Source organism: Psammomys obesus, unplaced genomic scaffold (genome assembly GCF_907164565.1).
Source record: "Psammomys obesus unplaced genomic scaffold, mPsaObe1.curated_primary_1811, whole genome shotgun sequence".
Taxonomy (NCBI): Eukaryota; Metazoa; Chordata; class Mammalia; order Rodentia; family Muridae; genus Psammomys; species Psammomys obesus.
Window position 1 is genome coordinate 9,805,626 of NW_026586550.1, and position 24,309 is coordinate 9,829,934.

The window sequence follows — 24,309 nt, forward strand, 5'->3', positions numbered from 1 at the left end:
TAGATAGATAGATAGATAGATAGATAGATAGATAGATAGATAGATAGATAGATAGATAGATAGATAAATAGATAGATAGATAGATAGATAATGAATAAATGAACAAACAAATAAATAAATAAGCAAGCAAGCACCCTCTGTTGGTTCAAAGAACAAGAGGCTAAATGCTACTGTAGTTAAGTACACATAGAACTGGAGTCCTTGAGAAACACAGCTGTGGGCATCCTTTATTAGGTAAAGATCTAAGACTTATGAAAATTGCACACCCAGCCAGATACACTTTTTACAGATTTATTTTCTGTGTAAGAGTTTTGCCTACATGTATGTACATGCACCTTGTGCACACCTATGGATGGTGCGAGCCACCATGCTGGTGCTGTGAACTGAACCTGGGTCCCCTGCAATAACAGTGTGTGCTCTTATCTTGACTGGAGCCACCTCTCCAGTCCCACAGACCATACACACTTTAAGGAGTTCTTGACCCAAAGTCAAACAATTCTCACGTTACCCATTGGTTCCAATTACATGTATTTATTTCTAATCTGCACTGTTCTGGTTGCTGAACTGACAGCTTAATGCCTCTATCCCCAAGAAATATTTGAAAAATTAACTGGATTTAATTTTAACCTGTTTCACTGTAACAACTTCCTCTGGGAGCAAAACAAAGCAACACTTGCCTTTTACTTGGCTACCTTCCAGTAAGGCTGCAAAGGAACAGTAAGTTTAGGAATAGTCTGGGCTACAAATTTAGTTTAAGAATAGCCTGGGTACATATGAAGACACTATCTAAAGAAATCGAAGTAAAAAAGTCACTGGTAGGTGACTTCCAATCAAAAGGGTTGATGATAGGATTCCAAATTGTTCTTAACCGACTTAGTTTAGCCACTGGACTAGAAAAAGGACTCCCACCATGCTGGCAAGGGCACATAAAGAACAGGACCCTCCCATGGTAACCACTTTATGTAGGAGTGTCTTTCCTTGTAGCAAACTTGAAAGACTCCCTAGAAATCACCACTAAACCAGTATTCGACAGCTTTATCTTTTGTGTATTCCAGGATGACAACCTGAACCAACTCATAATCGTGACCTTCCGGACTAACTTCTAAAGACAGCAGAGGCTAAGTAAGCTTCCCTAGCACCTAATGGGTTTACTGTCATGCAGCAGAAATTCAGGGCCCCAATACATAACCCACTTTAGACACTGATTTAGACTGACTCAGCATACAAAGTTAACTTGCTGGGTGCTCCTACTTCTCACCCAGCTGACTAGCTTTCCCTTCAATCCTAGGTCCTTTCTCCAGGGTCTCTGGTATTATTCAAAACTGTACCCCCCACATGGCTCTTCTAGATTTAGCCTCAAAAATCCAAAAATTCTCCTTAATTTCTTGTACTTCTAGCCTCACACACCAATCTAACAATAGTATCTCCCACATTTTCTTTAAGAAGTCATTTTAAAATTTTCCCATTAGTAATTCACCAAAAACAAACTGCATCTCACTGGAGCCAAGATGCAGAGCTGCCTCTTACTCCTAAGAACCCTACTCCTCAGACACAAACAATGTGTGGGCTCACCTTGCCGTGGTCCATCTCTGTTAATGGTCTCTGAAAGGCTAGGGGTGAAGAGACACACGGCATTCTGGAAGGTAAGGGAATTCTGTAGCATCAGTGACTGACAATATTCCATTACGTTGGCACAAATCTGTAGAAGAAAAGGAATAACTAATGTTAGGCTAAAAATTCCCCAAAGCACAGAAATCTAGACTGCAGAAGAACAAGGTCATAAGCCAATTTGTGAAATTACACACAACTGTTATTTTTGTCAAAATTTCTAAAACCATAAAAAACTTCAGGTACACAATGTTCAGCCCTTCTTACCTGCTGCATGGCCAGCTCAATTTCATCTTTCTTGCTCACCCTATCTCCCTCCACATTATCATCTTGAAATTTAAACTGCCGCAGTCTGTCAGAGCCACCAAACCGACTTAGTAGGCCTAAGCACTGGCGCTAGGGGAAAAAAAAAGACACATTGTTCACTTTAGGTTGAAGGTGCTTAACATCAATGACCTCATTTTCCCTAGGGAAAGGGGGAAGGGAAATTCAGTGGAGAGGGAAATTACGCTTGAAAACACCTGATCTCTTACTTCCTACTGAGACAATGAAGGTAGTAAGCTTGCTAAGACTCACCTTTTGGCAAAGAAAGGAAATACTAATTTTTTTTTCCACAAAGAATCCCCAATATAACCTAAATTTTTTGAAGAAAATATATGTCCTATATAAAAATATTTAAGAATCCTTTATGAAAGTTATAAAATGAAATGCAAGTTAATAAACAAATGAAAAGTACAAGAGAATGGTCAGTAATAAATGCTGTTCTATCTACCAGGACTTGAAATTAAAGGCTGTAACTCCCATTTCCCAGGACTCTCTGAAAGGGTTGGGAATTTATAGCAGCGTTGGCAGATAACATGCAGATGTTAGGGCCTGTGGGATGGTTCCTCAGCAGGTAAAGACGAAGCTTGACAATCTAGATTTGTCCCCTGGGGCCTATATGTAGGAAAGAAGAGACTCCCATAAGTTATCCTCTAACCTCCATGTGTACACAATGTTAGATGTGTACACACACACACACACACACACACACACACATATATATATATACAATAAAAAACTAATTTTTAAAAAATTAATGCCAGCTTGAAATCTAAGTACTTTCTCCAATGTTTGCTACTGTTACAGATAAAATAGGTGTGTTCTAATATTACCAGAAGCCACCTAAAAGGTCTTTTTCTCCCTTTTGATGGAAAAAGAATACAAGAGAGAAATTTTGGTGGGTTTTAGTGGTGAATGTAAGTCCTGAAAATTTAATACAATGTGCATGTACTTGAGTCCAACTACACATTATGTAACTAGATCCAAAGTTTAAAATAGGCAGGAGTCAACCTTCATCTTCATCATCTACACAGGTCTAGGGCTTCGGCTTCAAAGCTAGTGTCTTGCACATGCTAGGAGAGCTCTATTGAGCTCTGACATTTTCCTTTTGAAAACTTGTAAAAGTAGTTTATGAAAAGGTAACAGGTTAAGAAAATTATTGTATTAAAACAATAGAATGTAAATTGTTATATACAATTATGTTAAAGCTTGTAAGATGGAATGATGTTTAGGTCAAAGTAGGCCAATAGACTCTTAGGAAGCCTATGATAAAATACCTAGTTAATAAACTAATATGTTTAAATGTGCTAAAAGATGATCATATACACAGAGAATTAAGGGATAAACTACTACTAATATATAAAAAACAATTTTTTAAAAAGGCAAAGTGCTTAGTAGGCAAAGGCAGGAAGACCAAAAAGTTCAAGGCCAGACTGGCTATGTGAGGCCCTGCCTCAGAAAGCCAAGGGAGAGCAAGGGGATAAGGGGTTGGGAAGGGACAGCTGCCAACTGTAAGGAAAACAAAATACTGCACAAAAAGTAACAGTAGCCAGCTGATGGCACATGCCTATAATTCCAGCACACCAGAAGCAGAGGAATGAGAACTACTGCAAGTTCAAGGCCAGCCTAGTCTACAAAGAGAATTACAGGCTAGCCAGGGGTACATAGCAATACTCTTCTCAAAAGAGCAAGCAAACAAACAAACAATAGTAAAATTAACAATTGTTCATGGCTTACACATTAACAATGTTTACACAGTCAGAATAACAAAACATTAAACATTAATATAAAAGCTCCTCGGTACAGTTGTGTTGAAGCTTTAGGAGTGTGTGCTAGAAAGGCTAAGGCAGAAGAGCAGGAATAAACACACTAAATCTTCACCTGCAATAGAAAGTGGTTCTGGAAAAATCAAGCAGTCGCAACAGTGCACATCACTCATCATCAGAGAACCGATGACACAGTTGAAAGGGGGCTGCTCTAGTCAGGGGGTGGGCAGCATCTTAATACCACTATCTCAAAAAATAAGTCAGTTACCTGAAATCTTCCAATGTGTCCCTGTAGCTCCATTAGGGATCCTTCATTTACATCAACATCAAGTTCACTTAACATACCTATAAGAGGTGGAATATGTGTAAATGTAGTTTCATGCTATGATGAAAACACCATGAACAAGAGAGTGCTTCTGGAATTTTCTACCCTTTACATGGATGAGCAGGCTCCTGCCATGAAATTTTTGTGTTTACAATACTAGCACAAGGGCACTCACACACAACCTAAAATCTAGGGTAGGTACTTTCAAAGGTATTTTTTAAATTTTAAGGGGATAAAAAAAATGGCTCAGCGGTTAAAAGCACTAGCACTGGCTGTTCTCTCAGAGGACCAGGGTTCATATTCCAGCACCCACATGGTGGCTTACAATCATCTGTTAACTCCAGTCCAGGGGAATCTGAACCCCTCTTCTGGCCGCCTCCTTAGGCACCAGGCAGGCAAGGGGTGCACAGACATCCATGCAGGCAAAACATCTATATGCATAAGGTAAAACTTAGAGTTTTTACTTTAAACTAAAAAGGTTTACTTTTTAAGGAGGAGGAAGGAGAAAGAGAAGAAGGAACAACTAACTTATGCCATAAACACTAAGGAGCAGACAGAAAAAGGAGAATAAGCGGCAGGGATAAGCACTGTGCCTCAGCTCACAGCTTATCTGCTCCCTCAGAAGCACGTGGAAGAAAGGGGATAAACTCACAGAATCCTCGCAGACCTAATCCACGAGAAGCAGCCTTCGGAGAATCAGGGGGAAGGCCTTACAACACCTGCCCTGCACTGAGGGATGTGGTGGAGTCATTCAGTGAGGCCCAGACTGATCTGGAAACTTTGACACTCCACCAGATGAAAGACCCCTAAGTCTTCTCAGAAGCAGCAAGGCTCCAAGTTCTCTGACAGGAACTGCACCCAGCCTTGTCAACTCTCCAGCTCAGGGAGCTCAGATACAGAGACATCCACAGGAGGCAAAGTTCTAGAGACAGGAGACCAGGTACTGCCTCATAGAAACAGAGGTAATGTAGTTAAATCTGTAAGTTCAGAAGCCACACTGCTTGGGACTCTGTAACTGTCCTGTACTCAGTTCCCTCACCTGTATATAACAGTACAAACATTTGGGCCACTTGAGATTCATGCATTTTCAAAACAATTAACATGCTGGAGGAGGGAGAGCAGTGCCTGGCACATAAACATGCATTATCACTGGTGCTGAATGTGCTGAGGGGAAGAAAGTCGCAGCCTGCTATGCTATCACTTAAGATCAGTGGCTATACCAAGACAACCTTAAAACATGAGAGAACCCAGTGCATATACATTTTCCTTGAGAGAAGAGACCTGAAGTGAAAATTTAAAATGCCAAAAGATAAAGAAAAAAAAAAAAAAAAAAACATCCTGAGGGTCAGAAAAGAAAACCTGAATACTGAGTGGGACTATCATAAAACAGTCTGCAGGTAAAGTAGGAATTACAAAAGGACTCCCATCTGGGCACTGACTTTAGAATTTACACATAGTACAGAAATTATACTAAAGAAAAAAATGCATTATTTCCTAAGCATTTTTTAAAATCATGGTGATCTTTCAAGAATATCCCTTTATACTCAAAGTATTTCTAGAATTCAATAATTCCTCTTATTTTTCTTCAATAAGCTTTTAATCTATAAAACTCATGTAAAATTCTTCTAAACCAGCATGTTTGAAGGTAATGTTCTCATATAATACCTGTATATGCTGCTACCCCAATACATACAGTGCAATGTTTGAAAAGCTATTTACCAAATACATGTATGAGATTCTCATGTTTGTTAATTATCTCCTTGAACTTTTTTCTTTGAGTATACAGCTTATATAAACTTATTACTTAAATAAAGGCAGCTGAATGTCACCAGCACCGATTTCAGGTCAGTCATGTGTTAACTGTAAAGTAATGAATGCCTCACTCTATTAAGCCCATGTCAGTCTGCACAAAATTAATTGCACTCAACACAATCAACTCACCAGGCAGTGCTGCTTTACTTATGATCCCTGTCAGCAGAGCTAATTCCTGCAAAGAGCCAGCGCTAACATCCTGACAGCGCAGAATTGCTTGGATGGTATCTGAATGGGAAATGAGAAATTGCAGCACCTGAGCATCCCAAGAGATGAAGGGGGAAGAAAAGAAAACTGCATTAGACATATACAATCCATCTTTTTAGCAAATAACTGCATGCAATGAAGAACAAGAGAAGGGATGATTTCTGAATTTAGTTTATTTCTTCTCAAAGCAAACATCTGATCATGCCCCACCACAGAGCTACAACACTACCTCAGAATCTGCATATTAACACAGCAGAGCTGTGCTGTAGGAGACTAGGAGACACTGCATCAAACCACCTACTTTACTTCTTTTACTATTTATTTAAAAGGAATGAAGAGAATTTCATATGAATGGATATAAAAATGAATTTAAGAAATCGCTCTATATCAGTTTAACTTGGGAAGCATGGTTCAATCACATAAAAGTTTTGTTACAGTCTCTTTCTGATTTGGTAACAACAAAAGAGACAGAAATTCTTCCCTCCAAGCGTTTTTCTGCCTTTGGTATTCTATGAAGCATCACCAGGCAGGCTCTCAGCACTTTCACAAAGGAACATCTTGATTAGATTTGCAGCACCATGAGGACACAGTCTAACCCCAAACAAGCGAGCCCTGAACTACTGCACACACTTTATTTTTGTAAGGGTTTTATTAATGTATATTAAGTACACTTAATAATGGATCTTATCATGACACTGCACATGTGCCAATTTTACTTTTTAATACAGGTCCCCATTCATACCCTATAATCACTAGCCATGAAACTTTTTTCCTCTCTTTAAGTGTGCTGGAATCAAACCCACGCTAAAGGAAGCACTCTGCCCCTACACCCAAATCTAGCCCGATTCTCTTAAGAAACGCCTGCAAAGAATCTAACAGAGCCAACAGGAAACCGGTAATAGCAAACCAATGTATAGAACTGATAGAGTGCTTGCACAGCACTCCTGAGGCATGAATTCAGCTCCCAGCACTGCTTGGGTAGTAGCGGTGTGGGAGTGTGTGTGGGTTAAGAGTGGGGTGGAGGACGACTGCTCAGTCTAATAAAGAAGAAAACAAGGAGACCCCTGTGTTTAAAGAATTAGCTCAAAATCCATTCTAAGTATGAAGGAGGATGTCCCTTAGGCTACTGCAGTGTCAATAAGGCATCACTCTAGAAACCACAGCTGCCTTACCTGGTGAGGCAGCTGAGTGTCATACAGGAAAAACACAAAATAATCAGAAACCAACGCACCTCAGGACATAGTTCCTGAGGATCACAATGAAATAAAATACTGCAGATTCATGATGCAATAATAATGACTCTCTTGTACTTAAAGAAAACATTTATGATAGAAAAATCACTATTTTAATTATTTCATACTGTTAAAAAAAATCACAAATATACTTTCTTTCATATTTTTTATTTTTGGAAACAGGAAAGTTTAGTCAGGAAAGCCCAAGAAAGGCTTTGACCTAGCCATATAGCCATGGAAGACTTTGAACTCTTGATCCTTCTGCCTCTACCTCCTAAATGCCTAGATGACAGGAATGTTCAGCCATACCTAATTTTAGTTTAGTTTTGAGACAGAGTTACACTACATAAGACAGGCTGACCTCTGACTTATGATCCTGTAGCCTCAGGCTCCCTAGTACTGGAATTACAAGTATGCACCACTAGACTAGGCTTATCTTTTGTATTTTCTAAAGGCCTTGTATTGGTTTGAATGAGAATGCCCCTCATAAGCTCGTGTTTAAATATTTAGTCCCCAGTAGGTAGAACTATTTGGAAAGGATTAAGAGGTGTGGCCTCACGGAGGTGTGTAAACTTTGAAGGCTTGAAAAGACACACACCATTCTCAGTGTGCTCTCTCTTTCCTCTGCCTCCTACAAAATGTGAGTTCTCAGCTGTCCCTACTGAGACTTGCCTTCACTCTGGCATCATGGACTCTAACTCCCTGAACATCATGTAAGCCCAATTAAACGCTTTCTTTGTTGTCTTGGCCTTGGTCATGGTGTTTGTCATAGCAACAGAAACGTTAATTGAGACAGGCCTACTCTACCCTCTCTAAATTCCTGGTTAAAATATGGCTTAGATGTCAGCTTATTATCAGAGTAACCGCTTACTTTTCTAGAGGAACAAATCTCAATCTCTGGCTTTCCATTTTAGGATTTAGCAATGCTCCATTCACACAGCAGTACAAAAACTGGCCAGGGTAGTTCGCAATGACCTACAAGGGGTGATGCTCTATACTCAGCTTTGCCACTAACAGCAGAATGGGCATGACTTCACAAGATTTCTACTACAGGATCTCTGCATCTGTAAAGGTGGTTCTGTATTAGTGACTCAGGTACAAAGTGTTTCTCTCACCTGCCCTGCTGCCTGCAAGTGCTGGGCTGTACATGACGTGAGGATGACCTGGCATAGCTGGAGGGCTGGAAGGAGAATCTGCCGGTATCGGTCCACGGGTGTTGGGATGAACACTGGGGGGTCTCTCATGCCAAACATGCTTGATTCGGTTCAAACAACCAAGGAGAGAGGAACACTGCATTTAAATATGGTCTTGATAATTCATTGTCATTTATATGATAAGCTGTAAATGCTTGTATTTTAAGTTTCAGACAAATAAAAATGGCTGTTGTTGAGAGGAACAGAAGTAGAATGCAAGAAAGCAAGAGGCTTCTTGAGACAAGTAATTCTATGCCAGGATCTCAAAAGTATTTAAATCAACTCTATTTACATACATAGAAAATAGTAACCTTCGTGTTTAAAATTTAGAGTATCAAAATAATCCCTTCCCTTCTCATGAGGCAACATAGTTCTGTGTTAAGCCTAAAATCCTGAGATTTCAATTGGGCAATGGAATTTAAACAGTAACTAAACCCACCTTAGGTATTTCTCATTGCTAGGAAGATATACTGCCTAACAATGCTGCCATCCTGTAGACTGAGGCGGGGCAGGGAATCAGGGCCATGGGAAGGCTCAGCTGGTAAAGTGCTTTCTTGCTTTGGAAGCCTGATAACCCAATCTCAACCTGGATCCCACATTGAAGGAGAGAATCAACTTCCAAAAGTTGTTCTCAGACCTTCACACACACTGTAGTGTTTGCAAGCTACACACACCCCAAAAAAGTAAAACTAAATTAAAAAAAACAAAAACAAAACTGAATGTTTCATATCCAAATTGAACTGACATCTGCTGAAAAGCATGAAACTTGAAAATTTCATTTGAACCCTTCAAATTAGTAAGCAATGCATAAAACACTAAAACCAGAAGAGAAAAATAACTCTGAAATTCTATTCAAATTATGAGGAACAGACATACATAATAGAGTAGTTCTTTTTTCTTCTCCTTGATTTTGTTTGTTATACAATCCAGGCTACCCTTGAACTCCCATCCCCCTGCCTCAGTCTCTCAAGCGCTGGGCTTACAAGCAGGTGTGCGCTACACCTACCAACAAGTGTTAACTGTGCTATTATATTTTAAAAGACCCCTAACTAAAGCAAGCATCTACGGAGCTCATATACAATATAAGGCTGGCAAGGCCACCCTGACTGACAGGACTCTCACCCATCTCTCTCACACTATGCTAGCCTCTGAAATGAGAACTAGGCCCCACCCACTTTTACTCTTGGAGCATGTTCCATTGGCTAGTAAACAGGTTTGCAACACTCCCCATCTCTCAGGAAAATCATCTTTTGGGACTTTGATTATCTCTTAGCAATCCTTTGTATGGACACTTACCCATGTGGGTCCGTCTCTGGGCGCATATCATAGACTTGGCATTGTGCTAGCCTCACAATCACCCCTGATCTTAGGAGTTCTAATGCACCTTGCTGTAACTTTGCCACTCTTGTGAGAAACGCCTACAAAGTTACAAAAGGAAAATATCAGTGTTGAAATCATGTCCAAGAGCCTCATAGGAAAACAAGCACTCATAGTATGTAGTGAGGGAAAATCCTGAGCTGGCTACAAGAACATATTTTATCTCCTTTCTCATAACACTTCTATGAGAACTCAGGGATTAAAAGAAAGTATAAAGTGCCTGAATATTGTACATTATTATTATTGTGACTTATTCCATTCAAACAGTTTTTGTCAACAGATTAGGTGGCTTTGCTGTATTCACTTCTAGTGTCTCTAACGGCTAGTACCATGCTTAGTGTATATTAGTATTTAGTAAATACCTATGAATAAAGGCAAAAAACTCTACGGTTTCCACTATCATGACATTATGCAAGAAATTTAACAGAGAAATTGCAACAGATCTGGAGGGAAGGAAATGACAATGTAGATAGACAATGTTTAAGGTGCTGCTGCTCCCTTCCCATGAATCCTGTCATGCCACCTGAGCAGCATCCTGAGTGAGCAAGCAAGACAATACCCTCTAACTTTCTTAGGATCACCGCAGCCTATCTTCACACTCAGAAGATGCATTTCTAGCACAAATTCCCAAATGTAAAACTCTTAAAATAATGGCAGCTTATATAACAGAAATATTCAGGGAGACCAGTGGCCTAGCAGTGAGCACAACTGCCTTCCAGTACACACCTGGAGGCCCAAAAGAAGAGCCGCTGACCTAATGCCCAACATCCATAAAACCTTACCATTTTGGATTCATAGGTATAAAGGGCTTTTAAGAGAGGAGGCTGTGGAGTCAGCAAGCTCTGTAGAGTACGGTCATCTTCCACCAAGCTGTCCACAAGGACCTTCAAATAGCCACTGTTAGAAAGGTACAAGAGCCACTGATGCTGTTTGTCCACAGAGACAATCCGATCAAGGAGAGCCAGAGCCAGCATCTAAAGGAAGAAAGAATCAGAGTCAAAGCCTCACACCATGTGGATGGTACCAAAACTACCAACAGCCATGGCCTTTATTTGCAGTACTTAGAACTTTTTCTTATAAGAATGTGCATACTAGGATTTCACTGTTTTTTGAGGAGTTGGAAATTATGTCTCTAGAATCTCAATTTCTTCTTTTTTAATAATTTATTTAATTTTATGTGCATTACTGTGAAGATGTTAGGTCCCTTGAAATCAGCATTACAGATAGTTGTGAGCTGCCATGTGGGTGCTGGGAATTGAACCCGGGGCCTTTGGAAGAGCATATAGTGCTCTTAACCACTGAGCCATCTCTCCAGCCCCTCAATTTCTTGATATAAAGAAAATCTTCAGTGTTAAGTTTAATTCTGAAGCAAAACCATTTTTAAAAAATAGCATCTATATTTTAGACAAACCCAGCCAACTACTTGCTGGAGAAAAGGAACACTTAATTTTTGAGAATGGATGTGTGTGTGCCTGTGTAAGATTATATGCACCATGAAGGCCAGAAAAGGCCGTGCATTCCCTGGAGCTGGAGGTATAGACATTGCACTGTGAGCTGCCCAGTGTGGGTGCTGGGAACTGAACCCAGGTCTGCTCCAAGAAGAGTAAGACTCAGCTGCTGAGCTGCCTCTCCAGCTCCCATTGTTTCTTTTAACTGTTACTTCTAACTCTAAATTTTTATATGCTACTTAGAAGAATCTTAGAAAATATTAAAAATATATGTAAACTAATACAGTTAAACATTTTTATCTATTTCCTCCCAGGCTTTTGTTCTATATATAAAAGTACTTTAAAAACTTTAAGCATAAACTAGAGATTGCTCTCTAGTTTGTATTTTATCTTATTTAAGTTTTTTTTGTTTTGTTTTGTTTTTGTTTTTTTCCTCCCATAGACTTGAATTCAATGGTGTAAGTGCTACAGGATCTTCCCCTGGGAGGAAATCCTGCTCCTCCCTGTGGCAATCAGAATGCCACAATGCTTTACTGAAGGGAAAATGCAACCTCCCACCAGACAAAGGAGAACACATTCAGAAGAGGAGTAGCTGTCCAGCCATGGACAGAACAAACATCTATTGGGCAGGATTCCTAGTGTCTCCACCCATGCTGTCCTACCTACAAACTTAACAAAGGTAATTTTAAGCAGAAATTCTGAGTTAAGATTCCACACAATTAAATAAAACACAGAGTTACAAAACAGAAGCTACAAGTTATAGCAGATGAGCAGACTCACTATAAAATAATTCTGTACATGGCAACATACACTATAAAAGTTGTTGATTCAGTTTAGTATACATCTTCATAAACGCACAATATTTATTCAGTAGCAATTCTGAACAACTGATATTTTACCCTTCCAATCTCGTGACCATCACAAGCATCTCGGCAGACCACTTCCATGAGGGCAGCACCATAACTCTCGATGATAGCCATGTTTTCTCGTTGTAATTTACTAAACACATCTTCAGGGGCTGTCAGCCTTTCCCACATGGTTTTCTTAACTACAAGAATTAAAACAGAAGAGAAGTCCAATAAAAAGCAGTTTAGCAATTATATCTCATACCCAATCTATTACTGCATGTATATAATGAGTCCAAACAAATGAACTATAAAAGCATGTGTCACATGTACACTAATAATACTCACAATGCATAACCCTTTTTTTTTATTATGTATACAATGTTCTGTCTGCATGTAGACCTGCACACCACAAGAGGAAACCAGATCTCATTATAAATAGTTGTAAACCACCATATGGTTGCTGGGAATTGAACTCATGACCTTTGGAAGACTAGCCAGTGCTCTTAACCTCTGAGCCATCTCTCCAGCCCCCCAAAGCATGACTCTTTCAGAAGATAAAATTAGGTATGGACTCCTAGTTATAGATTCCAAGAGAATTGATAACTTGTATTATCCTGCTAATTAATTTGCTTTTGTATCTTATTGGCATCTTTCAAACTTTGGCTAAGAAGAAATGGATACAATATAGACAAAAAGATTCCTCAAAAAAAAAAAAAAATCAGAAAATTTTAATCTTTGGGTTTTTTAAATTGAAATATTTATTAAAATTAAAAACCTTAGTTGGGCATGGTGGCACCTGCCTTTAATCCTAGTACAGAGGCAAAGGCAGGCAGATCTCTGAGTTTGAGGCTAACCTAGTCTACAATGTGAGTCCAGGACAGCCAGGGCTATTACACAGAGAAATCCCATCTCAGAAAAAAAAAAAGAAGAAGAAGAAGAAAAAGAAAATTAAAAACATTACCAAAATTAAAAACCTTACCATTTATAAGGGTAATTCAAATATATTATTAGTGTGTGAACATACATTTCATAGTGTCATGCATACCTTACAAAACTTTCATAACCAAATAAAGCAAGTTTGTTTTTTTTTTCCAAAGTAATTTGATGATTTTTCTCCATAACACTGTAGCAGTTTCTGAACAACCATCTGGTTTTTTTGGTTTTTCAAGACAGTTTCTCTGTGTGACAGCCCTGAATGTCCTGGAGTCTGTTTGTAGATAAGGCTAGCCTCCCACTCACAGAGATCTGTCTCAGTCTCCAGAGCGCTGAGATTAAAGTCTTGGCCACCATGCCTGGCACTACCACCTTGAACTAGGCACACAACACACACCTGTGATCACACACAAGATCCCTAATTTACAACTAGCCTGGGCTATCGAGATCCAATCTGCACAGAAATGAACTGTCATCTTGATGTCTAAACTAGGTGTGTTCCAGACTTCCACCTGGTAGTTAAATAATGCTTGCCACTTTGATTAAAAGAATATGAAAAATATTTTTAAGAGAAAAGTATGAGAGTTGTTGGGAGTGAACAGTCCCAATTATTATTATCTTTTTAAATGAAGCCTGATTGTTCCAAAAACTTCTTTAACTGCTTAATTTTACTGACTTTAAACATCTCTGTACACAGGGCCTGTACAGATGGCTCAGTGTTTAAGAGCACTGCTGCCCTTCCAGAGGACCCACATTCATTCCTAGCATCCACATGGCAGCTCACAACCACATGTAACCCCACTTCACATGAGTTACATATGATGCGATCTTCTGGCCTGAGACACACTGTACACAGACATACATCCAGGCCAAAAAAGTGTGCGTGTGCGTGTGTGTACCCACACGTCAAGAAGCTCTCTACTTCTTTTAAGGTATCAGGCATGAATGACAGCAACTACAGCATGGCCTGAGAGAATCCTCACTCAAAACACAAACATTCACAAGGAAGAGTACAGAGAAAGCCCATCATTAGACAACGCCACTGACAAGTTCTTAACATAGTGTAGTTGAAATATTTATTACTAAAAAGGAAAAGGTTTAATAGAAATAAAATTAACAATGAAAAATATATCCATCATAAGAGTAATTTAAACATACAGTTTGGCTAAGAAGGACCATATACAATATAGACAAAAATCTTCCTCAAAAAAAAAAAAAAAAAAAAAAAATTAGCAAGTTCCATGGGAGTCTTCTAGATACACCCAGGAAAGCAGTAACTTTGAAAGTAATTTTGTGCTTAGTCCTGTAGAGTGCAGGATTTCAGAAATGTGCCATTGTGTACAGCTCAGTATTTGTAAATTGATATTTATTTATGTACATGTGTGTGCAGGTGTCCATGAAGGCCAGGAGAGACGTGGCTCTCCAGAACTGGAGTTACAGGTTTAGAGGAACCACATGATTTATTACAGGTTTAGAGGAACCACATGATTTATTGGTTGATTGACTGATTTTATGTGAGTGCTCTCTTTGCATATACATCTACATGCCAGTAGAGGGCATCAGATCATATTCTAGATGGTTGTGAGCCACCATGTGGTTTCGGGCAATTGAACTCAGAACCTCTGGAAAGGCAGATGATAGGGCTCTTAACCACTGAGCCATCTCTCCAGCCCCAGATGCTGGAATCTCAAATCCCATCCTCTGCAAAAGCAGCAAGTGTTCTTAACTGCTGAGTCATCATCTCTCTAGCCCTGACTTCCTTTAAATGAAAAAAATCCTACCTTGAATTTATCCAAAACAACTTTCACACTAGTATAAAACACATATATACTACAGATGAGCATTTGTACTGCGAAGACCATTTTTAGATGGCCATTTTAAAAGATCTATTAAAATAAAATTGCATACTGCTTCACTACCACAAATCTTCTTGAAAAGTAGATATATATGAGAATTTTGATGCAGCATTTTTTTGTGATGAATAAAGAGTTTAAATGTTATATCCTTACTATAGAATAACAGCCAATTTGGAAGACCCCAGTAGGTATGTACTGTGGTGCAAGGAGAAAAGAGACATTGTCCAACTCTACAAACAGCACACGACAGTTCAATTACATAAAACTAAAACATCGACTGAGTGTTGTACTAATCTCCATATCTCAAAAACTAAACATGTTTAGTTTAAAATTAAACACGCTCACTTTTAGAGAGCAGTCTAATCATTCTATCAGGACTTACTAACTGTAATTGTGCTGAGTCAAAAGATGGAGAAGTGACCTAAATTTGTGAAGTTACCATCTTTTTTGTTTGTTTGCTTGCTTGTTTGTTTGTTTGAGGCGGGGTTTCTCTGTGTATCCTTGGCTGTCCTGCACTCATTTTGTAGACCAGGCTAGCCTCAAACTCACAAAGCTCAGCCTGCCTCTGCCCCCTGAGGGCTGGGATTAAAGACATGCGCCACCAAGGCCAGCTTAAGTTGCCATCTTTAAAAGATTAGAAATTAATCTGACTTTACCAGCTTCTAATGTGTCTGGCTCATCTGGTCTCTGGGCAATCTGTAAGTAGTAAAGCAGAGAGCCGTACAGGTGAGTCCTTACGCGCTGGAAACCACCACCTAGGAAGACAAAGACATACAGTCAAGTGCAAACTTCCTTTTCAATCAAAGTTAGAACAAAGCTGTAATGTTTTGAAAATGTAGAAGGAAAAAAAAACCTGTCTTCAAAATAAAGTCTAATAGTTTCTTCAATATGATGTGAAGTGAAGAGTCTCCAATAGAGGCAAAGCCCACTGGCCGGCTCTCTGCTGCAGGCGGCGAGGTGAAGGAACTATCAAGCATGAAAGCATAATGGGCCTCTCCAGGTCCTGAGACCAATGGCTGCTTCTGTTCTGTGCGTACAGCCTGGCTCAGGTGAGCGGTTAGGGTGAACACAGCGCCAGCAACCACTGGCATTAACTCCTGTGCTGCTTCATCGTCCAGTATCTTTAAATACAAGGGAGAGCAGAGTGAGATCCAGATTTCATTGAAACTGTTAACAAGTCTCATATCCTTTTCAACTACCTTAAGAATGAAAAAACTGCTGGGCAATGGTGGCGCACGTCTTTAATCCTGGCACTTGGGAGGTGGAGGCAGGTGGATCTCCGTGAGTTAAAGGCCAGCCTGCTCTACAGAGTGAGTTTCAGGACAGCCAGGACTACACAATAAGAAACCTTGTCTCAAACCACTACCAACCTCTAGCTCCCAATAATATAAGAACTAAGCCGGGCAGTGCTGGCGTACACCTTTAATCCTAGGCCTCATGAGGCAGAGGCAGGTGAGCTCAAGACCACTCTGGTCTATAGAGTGAATTCTAGGACAGCCAAAGCTACACAATGAAACTCTGTCTCAGAAAAACAAACAACAATACCAAAAGAATGTAAAAACAATTCAAAAGGAAAAACACTAAACAAGTGTAACTTTCTTTTGTTTGTTTTATTTATTTTGGTTTTTTGAGATAGTGTTTCTTTGTGTAGTCTTGGCTGTCCTGGACTCACTTTGTAGATCAAGATGGCTTGGAACTCACAGGGATCCGCCTGCCTCTGCCTCTACATGCATGTGCCACTGTGCCCACCACTTAACTAATTCTTACCAGAATTCCATGCAGTTTTTTGCTTTGAAATACACTTACTGGTATTCCATGAAAACTTTTATTTTTATTCACCACCAGGATCATATTCAGTAGTTCCGAGATGGAATCTGCCTATGACTCTTTTTACAAAGCTTCCTGGATGATTCTGAAACATTCTAGCTCATAGCTCCTACTGTACAGAATAAAATCTTCCTCAAGGAAAGTTTTCACATTAGTGTTCTACTTTATTTCTAATCTAAAATGAAAAAAAAAAATAGAGTAGCATGCTTAAAGACAAATGTATATACCTATACCATATATTTATACATTTCTTTAGGGATATAAAGTAACTCAGGAAGATAAGTACCTTATCATGCAAATCCTGTAAAATGTCTCGAATAATCAGCTGTCGATCCTCTGCCTGAATGAACTCCTGAGGACAAGCTGTCAGTATAATTTCTACTAGCTGTCTCCATGATTCTAGCGCATGCCGCTTCGCATGAAGACACTGCAGCAACTTGTTTCTTCCTACAACATACTGAAGAATAGTGCTGATTTCCTAAAGCCATAAATATTGAAAGAAGTTAATATTCAGGGAAAAATACATGTTTTATTAATCAATTTCCTATTTTAACACTGTCAGTTATTCAGAAAACAATTTATGTTTACTTACTGTATTGTATAACTTTTAAAAATTCAAATATTAAAAAAATAAAATCGTAAAACATTCTATGAAAGTTTAATATGTGCGTGTGTGTGTGTGTGTGTGTGTGTGTGAGAGAGAATACCACAGAAAACGTCTATGAATCATTTCTTGTGGCTTCTGAAGATTAGACTCAAGACACCTGGCTTGGCACTATGTGCCACTACTCACTGAACCATTTTACTGGCCCTCCATGAAAGCTTACTATTTAAGTAGTTTATCAATTACATGTGCACTAACAGCTTTTTAAGCAAGCACCTTAAGTAGTACAGACAGCTGAAAGCGTCAAACTACCACAGAGCTTACCTCCATCAGCAGAGGCCTCTGTCCTATGGCTGCCATACCCTGAAGAGCATTGACTTCAGCTACAAGAACCCTATGAAGAAGCTAATTAGTGAAAAAGAGAAAAACAGTATATCAGATGCCAGCAGAATATTATGTAACAATTACCGTAACCCGCCCTTATTAGAAACGGTCCATACACAATGTAACAATGGCACGGTCCAATTTGCAGACACAAACATTAGCCATCCCTCTCTATCTAGAGAGTAGTACCAAAGGGCTCAGGGGCAGTAATTTAAGACTGGGTGTCTCAGGATCATCCTCATTTGCTGAGGATTTTATCATCCACATGGTGGAGAACTGAATACTGAAAAATTACTCCATAGACCTAGCTAGGTGAGAAAATTTCGTAAAGAAATTGGGAATGGGAAAGCTTTTAAGGAAAGTAGGGTAATCAGTAAGTTTTATTTCCTCGATGTTCCTTAGACAGAACAAAGCCCAATAAGCTAATAACGTGGTGGAGGGGTCATGTTTCTCTGAGGGCTCCATGTCTGAACCACTATTACTGCAAGTTCTTTAAAGTAACCCTCACCTTGACATTGCAGATCGTCTGCCCCCGTATATTCTTGTGTTCACAGTTGGCAATGACTTGCTCAATCTGAGCACGGTCAAAAAAATCCAGCTGCAAAGGCTCAGGAATATCCTGACTGAAGTCAATTGAGTCAAGAATACTCAAAATTTTTCGACGTACTAGAAACAAGAAGTAAATAAGCTGTATTTGAGGCACTGAAGAGGAAAAAAAAAACCATCATACTTAGCTCATTAATATGCTATGCTGTGAACCCAAAGGCTCTGCTGAAACTTAAGCTTGCCATAGCTCTGATATAGCCACTCACTAAGATCACTTTTCTTCTGCTCTTGACAGTAAATTATCCTTTACACAGCTTTTCTTTGTAAGTCCAGAATCTATAGATATGAGTAAATTATCCTGTAATTTTAAGCAAATATGTCTATAATGAATTACAATTCCAAGGGCTTCACCTTTTGTGGCAGTGTCAAAATGGAGGAACCCAGAGACAGACCTATTTTCATCTTCTATTCCTCCTTCACCATCTGCTGGAACACCAATAGCAATAGATCAGAACGGGAAAAATACTTTTAAAATCACATTTTCTTAGAGATGGCAAACATTATGCATTTTGATTCTGGGTCAAAGAGCCTTTTGTAAATGGGTAATTAAGATAGAAAGAAGAGAAGGACTTACTAGCAATGTTCATCTAACTCTTTCCATCCCAGTGTGACCCATTCATAACAATGAAGAGGGTAATTAGAATTTCAAAACTGGCAAGAACCCATTACACTAAAGAGATGATTTTTAAAAAGTTTATGTTTAATTTGCATGTAAAATACATATTGAAATAGCTTGGGTTATGCTGTCTCAGGATGACAAACAATTATTTTACATATGACTATGTTGCAAATGTGTTAAGAGGAAAATAAAATGATATCAACGGACAATTTTTGTTTTGTAGGGTGCTTGTTTGTTTTATATTGGGGTTCTTTTGATTTTTTAAAACAGGATCTTTCTATGTAGCCCTAGCTGTCCTGCAACTCACTACGTAGACCAGTCCAGCCTAACGCTCAGAGAGCCACCTGCCCCTGCCTCCCAAGTGTTGGGATACATACACTAAGGCCGGGAAGCAGCAGCCGTGCCTCAGTCGCACACTAAGTACAGGGTATGCACGCATCCGGGCTCACCTGAGTAGGGCTTCACTGGCATGTCATCCAGCAAGAGGTGCAGAAGCCTCTGTGTATGTGAGCGCTGGCGATTCAGGGACGTTACTCTTAATTCTATTGAGGCAGTCTTCATAAGCCAGGACATTTGATTCAGCATGGAGATTTCATACTCTAGAATTTAAACAAATTTCATTTCCCACAGTTATAACACAAAATCAGAAAATCCCATGAATCATGAGATACTTCCTCATGAAACAAAGTCAGTAATTTCTGAATCACAGTAACATCATAATCAAAACATAAAATTATAAAAGAAAAAAGACACCAGGAAAAAGAAGTTATTGTATGTCTATGAAAGATGAAGAGAATAATAAAATTTTTATTAGTGCCAGATGTGGTACACACCTTTAATCCCAGCACTCAGGAGACAGAAGATCTCCACAAATTTCAGGCCAGCCTGATCTACATAGCAAGTTCCAGGCCAGCCAAGTTCCATAGTGAGACATGGTCTCAAAAAAAAAAAAAAAAAAAAGTCTATTACCAGAATAATTTCACAAAAATCTTATAGTCTGCCACAATTTGTTTGTTTGTTTTATATTGGGGTTCTTTTGTTTTTTAAAACAGGATCTTTCTATGTAGCCCTAGCTGTCCTGCAACTCACTACGTAGACCAGTCCAGCCTAACGCTCAGAGAGCCACCTGCCCCTGCCTCCCAAGTGTTGGGATACATACACTAAAGCCGGGAATGTTTACTTTGTATTTTGTTTTAAAAAGTAATCTTCAAATTTATAACAATTCATAAAAAACAAAATTTTTATTCCATAAAATACATACTTAAACTCACATTACATAATTTTATCATCTATGATAAGACAGTTGGTAGAGTTCTTGCCTTGATATCTAATATATAAAAAAGGGGTTAGAGAAATGGCTGCATGGTTAAGAGCATTTGCCACTTTTGCAGAGAATCCTGGGTTAATCCCCAGCACCCACATGGCAGCTCACAACCACCTATGACAAAGTCCCACAGGATCTGCCATCTCTTCCCCAGCTCCTGCAGGAACATGGTGCATGTAAACACACATACACAAAATCTAAAAATAAATTTTTCAAAAAAGAAGTTTTCAAATTCAACATTATTGTAGCATAACCAAGGCAAGTCTCAAACACAATCCCCCGCCTCAGGCTCCCAAGTGCTGATCCGGATTACAGACATACACAACCATTCCTGGCTCAGTATTATTTTTAGGCTTGTTGGGTTCTATACTTTGACGTTCTAAATGATGACAAACATAAACATACTTGATCAAATAATAATATTAACAATCTCAGTCTGCCCTGGTTGGTCTTTTTGCCAACTTGACACAGGCTATAGTTACCTGAGAAGTAAATTCAACTGAAAAAAATGCCTCCATAAAATTAGGCTGTAGGCAAACCTGTAAGGCATTTTCTTAATTAGGGGACTGACTGAGAGGGCCCAGCCTATTGTGGGTGATACCACTCCTGGGCTCCTGGCCCGGGATGACATAAGGAAGCAAGCCAGTTAGCAGCACTCCTGGAGGTTTCTGTTTCGGTTCCTGCTTCCAAATTCCTACCACGAGTTTCTGCCCTGATTTCTCTCAGTAATGGAACTGACCTGAGACTAATAAGATAAAATAAACCCTTTCTTCACCAAGATGCTTTGTCATAGTACTTATCACATCAATAGAAACCCTAAGCCATAGGTCAAGCTAAATCGATTTTTACAACACACATATCACAAGCCTGACAGTTACTTTTCTTTTGGAGTAGCCGTGTACAAAATTTAAGTTTCTATAACGTTCTTATATAAGCAAAGTCTCATAACTAAAAAAGACAAAGTTATGAAAATACAGAAAACCATTTGTCAATTAGATAATTCCCAAGGATCTTACAGTTTTCTAAAAAGTAAATTAGAAAGCTGACAGTTAATAGTAATAGAAATGGGTTAACAGAATGTATGGACCTTGGTTTTAAAACTATGAAGACATATAGTAAGTTTCAGGGCTATATTATGGTGCCAGCTGTGGGTCCAGCTACTAAGGAGACTAAATTCCAGACACCCTTGGTTTGTCTATAACATAGATTCCAAAATCTGTCAAAAGTTAAGCAAGGGCTGTGAAATGGCTCAGCAGATATAGGTACTTGTACCAAGCCTCACTACCTGAGACTGATCCCTGGGACCCACATGGTAAAAGGAGAGAACCAATTCCTAAAAGTTGTCTTTCAGCCTCTACAGGCATGTTGTTGTGAAAAGTGTAGAAATAAATAGTAAGTTCTGAGCTGGAGAGTTGGCTCAGAGGTTAAGAGCACTGGCTGTTCTTCCAGAGGCCCGAGTTTAATTCCCAACACCCACATGGTGGCTCACAACCATCTATAATGACATCTGCTGCCCTCCTGTGGTGTGCATGCACACATGCAGGCAGAATGCTGTATAAATAATAAATAGATAGATAGATAGATAGATAGATAGATAGATAGATAGATAAATCTTTTAAAGATAATAATAATAAGTTCTACCAAATGTATAAGAAATTAACACAAACAAGCATAAAAAAGTTTGTTTGTAAATATTTAACCAAAAAATAAATAAATAAATAAAGAGCCAGATGTAATAGTGCACGCCTTTGATCCCTGCACTCTGAAGGCAAAGGCAGGGTGGATCTCTGAGTTTGAAACCAGCCGGGCCACAAAGTGAGTTCCAGGACAGCTAGGGCTACACAGAGAAACCCTGTCTCAAGAAACCAAAAAAACAACAAACCAAAAACTAAAAATAAGGATGCTGGGAAGGCAGACTTCTTCTGGCCTTAGCAGACACCGAGAGCACACAATGCACAGATATACATACAGGGAAAACAGAAGCTTTTTTTTTAATTTAAAAGAAAAACATAATATTAAAAAACTTAAATTGGTCTAGGATAGTTCTTAGTCATGTCAATAAATGAGATTTATACGTTCCTCTAAAATTACCTTCTTAAAATAAAAGATTACTTTCAAATATAAGACACAAACGTAAATTAGAAATTTCTCTAAGTAATTTTCATTCACACGCAGGCAAGATGTCTGCGCAGGAGCCCGAGTTCATGCTTAGAACTCCTGGAAGTGAAAGGAGGGAGACGCCATAAAGCTCCTCTGTGCCTGCACATGTGCACCGTGGCATGTGAACACCCTCACACATCTAACATGGAACACACACAAGAACGAAAGACCTTACTGCAGGTATCTTCTTACCCTCTAACACAACCTTTAAGTTTTGTTAGAAAAGAACCCAATTCCCTCATCCACATTATGCTCATGTAATTTTACACTAGAAGTGAAGATAGGAGCCTTCTAAAGCACAAATTACAAAAGCATCCAAAGGGGGCTGGAGAGATGGCTCAGAGGTTAAAGCACTGGCTGCCCTTCCTAAGAGCCTGAGTTCAATTCCCAGCAACCACTGGTGGCTCACAACCATCTGTAAAGAGATCTTCTGGCCTGCAGGCATACATGCAGGCAGGACACAGTATACCAGTATACATAATAAATAACCCTTTAAAAATTGTTTTTAAAAAAAGCATCCAACGAAACAGCAGCAAAGTAACAAATGCCATGAGAAGTCCACAATACCTGCTGCAAAAAACATGTGCATACACTGGTTACACATTTGACTGATTCTAAGCTGCAGATGCAAAACCCAACATGTTCCAGAGTCCAAGATAAAGTGCCCAATACCACAAGTGTAAAATCAACACCTGACCACACAGAACAGCAGACAAAATGAAGACACACAAAAAATATGCGATAAAATTAATCTCAGGCTATTCCTATAAGGTTTACATATACAAATGAACTTCATGTTTAGAATTGGTACAGTCCCCAAGACATTGCATATGTAAGAAATACTCCAAAATCAAAAGGGATTGGATGGGGGCATGGAGGTATATGCCTGTAATCCCAGGAGAGAGAGAGTACCTCAGATTCCAAGCCCAAATCCAGAGAAAAACCCTAACAATCAACCAGTCAATCAAATATTCAAATTCTGAAACGAAGAGTTCTCAACCTGTAGTAATAAAGCAAGATAATGTCGTACCTCTGTTTGAGAAAGGTAGATGCTGCAACTGGGAAAATAAGAAATCTTGGCTGGTTCTCAAGTACCTCATAGTAGGACCAGATGTATCTGAGCATGCACATAACTGATATATCACCTAATGAAATAAAAGGAAATTGTTATTTTTGTACGAATTAAATAAAAAAAATATGAACATAAAACTAAGATGCAGCAAAAGCCCAAGGAAATGAATAATCACGTATCTAAACAGAAGCCAAGATTTTAAAAAGATTTATTTACGTATTTGAGTGCTATATCTGTAGTATGTATACCTGCATGTGACAAGAGGACAGATCCTATTCCCACAGGAGCTGGGAACTGAACTCAGGACTGCTGGACAAGCTACAGTGCTATTAACCATGCCAGCCCATAAGCATAGATTTCTAAATCTAGAAATCTATCAGCTCAAACACACTGAAACACAGCTCAGAGTACTGAGGTTGCCAGACATGGCCGACAGACCCAGAACTAAAGAAGCTAAAGCAGTATAATAATGAACTCAAGGCCAGTCTAGGTTACATAGCAAGACCCTGCATTCAAAATAAAGTTTTATATGATAGGACTAAATTTTGAACTTACCCTAAACAAATTTATTAATATATACATAGTTAATTAAGCTTTATTATTTTAATTAATAGTAGTATTACCAGGCAGTCACTTCTGAAAATCACAATTATTTTATCTCAACTTAAAAAAAATAGTAAAGCTTAGTAGAATTGAAACAATCACTATAAAAAAAACTATAAAGATTTGCAAACTTCACTATGTTTCAAATATAAGCTCTAAATACAACTTTAACAAAAAGTAAATT

At 38.9% G+C, this 24,309-nt stretch overlaps 1 protein-coding gene across 2 annotated transcripts in view; it reads right to left on the reverse strand.

Moving 5' to 3' along the window:
- The window catches only part of Nup205 (nucleoporin 205), a 68,711-nt gene that overhangs the window by 4,075 nt on the left and 40,327 nt on the right, over positions 1-24,309 (reverse strand). For both annotated transcript variants that reach the window (XM_055602110.1, XM_055602109.1), the window contains exons 23-38: positions 23,481-23,595; positions 19,416-19,565; positions 18,699-18,770; positions 18,250-18,407; positions 17,682-17,762; positions 17,040-17,231; positions 15,780-16,047; positions 15,583-15,681; positions 12,189-12,337; positions 10,624-10,815; positions 9,761-9,882; positions 8,387-8,525; positions 5,962-6,088; positions 3,964-4,040; positions 1,876-2,004; positions 1,573-1,699 (exon numbers count right to left, since the gene is read on the reverse strand). In XM_055602110.1, the coding sequence (XP_055458085.1) occupies positions 1,573-1,699; positions 1,876-2,004; positions 3,964-4,040; positions 5,962-6,088; positions 8,387-8,525; positions 9,761-9,882; positions 10,624-10,815; positions 12,189-12,337; positions 15,583-15,681; positions 15,780-16,047; positions 17,040-17,231; positions 17,682-17,762; positions 18,250-18,407; positions 18,699-18,770; positions 19,416-19,565; positions 23,481-23,595 (2,197 nt within the window). The remainder of the gene's footprint in view (positions 1-1,572; positions 1,700-1,875; positions 2,005-3,963; positions 4,041-5,961; positions 6,089-8,386; positions 8,526-9,760; positions 9,883-10,623; positions 10,816-12,188; positions 12,338-15,582; positions 15,682-15,779; positions 16,048-17,039; positions 17,232-17,681; positions 17,763-18,249; positions 18,408-18,698; positions 18,771-19,415; positions 19,566-23,480; positions 23,596-24,309) is intronic.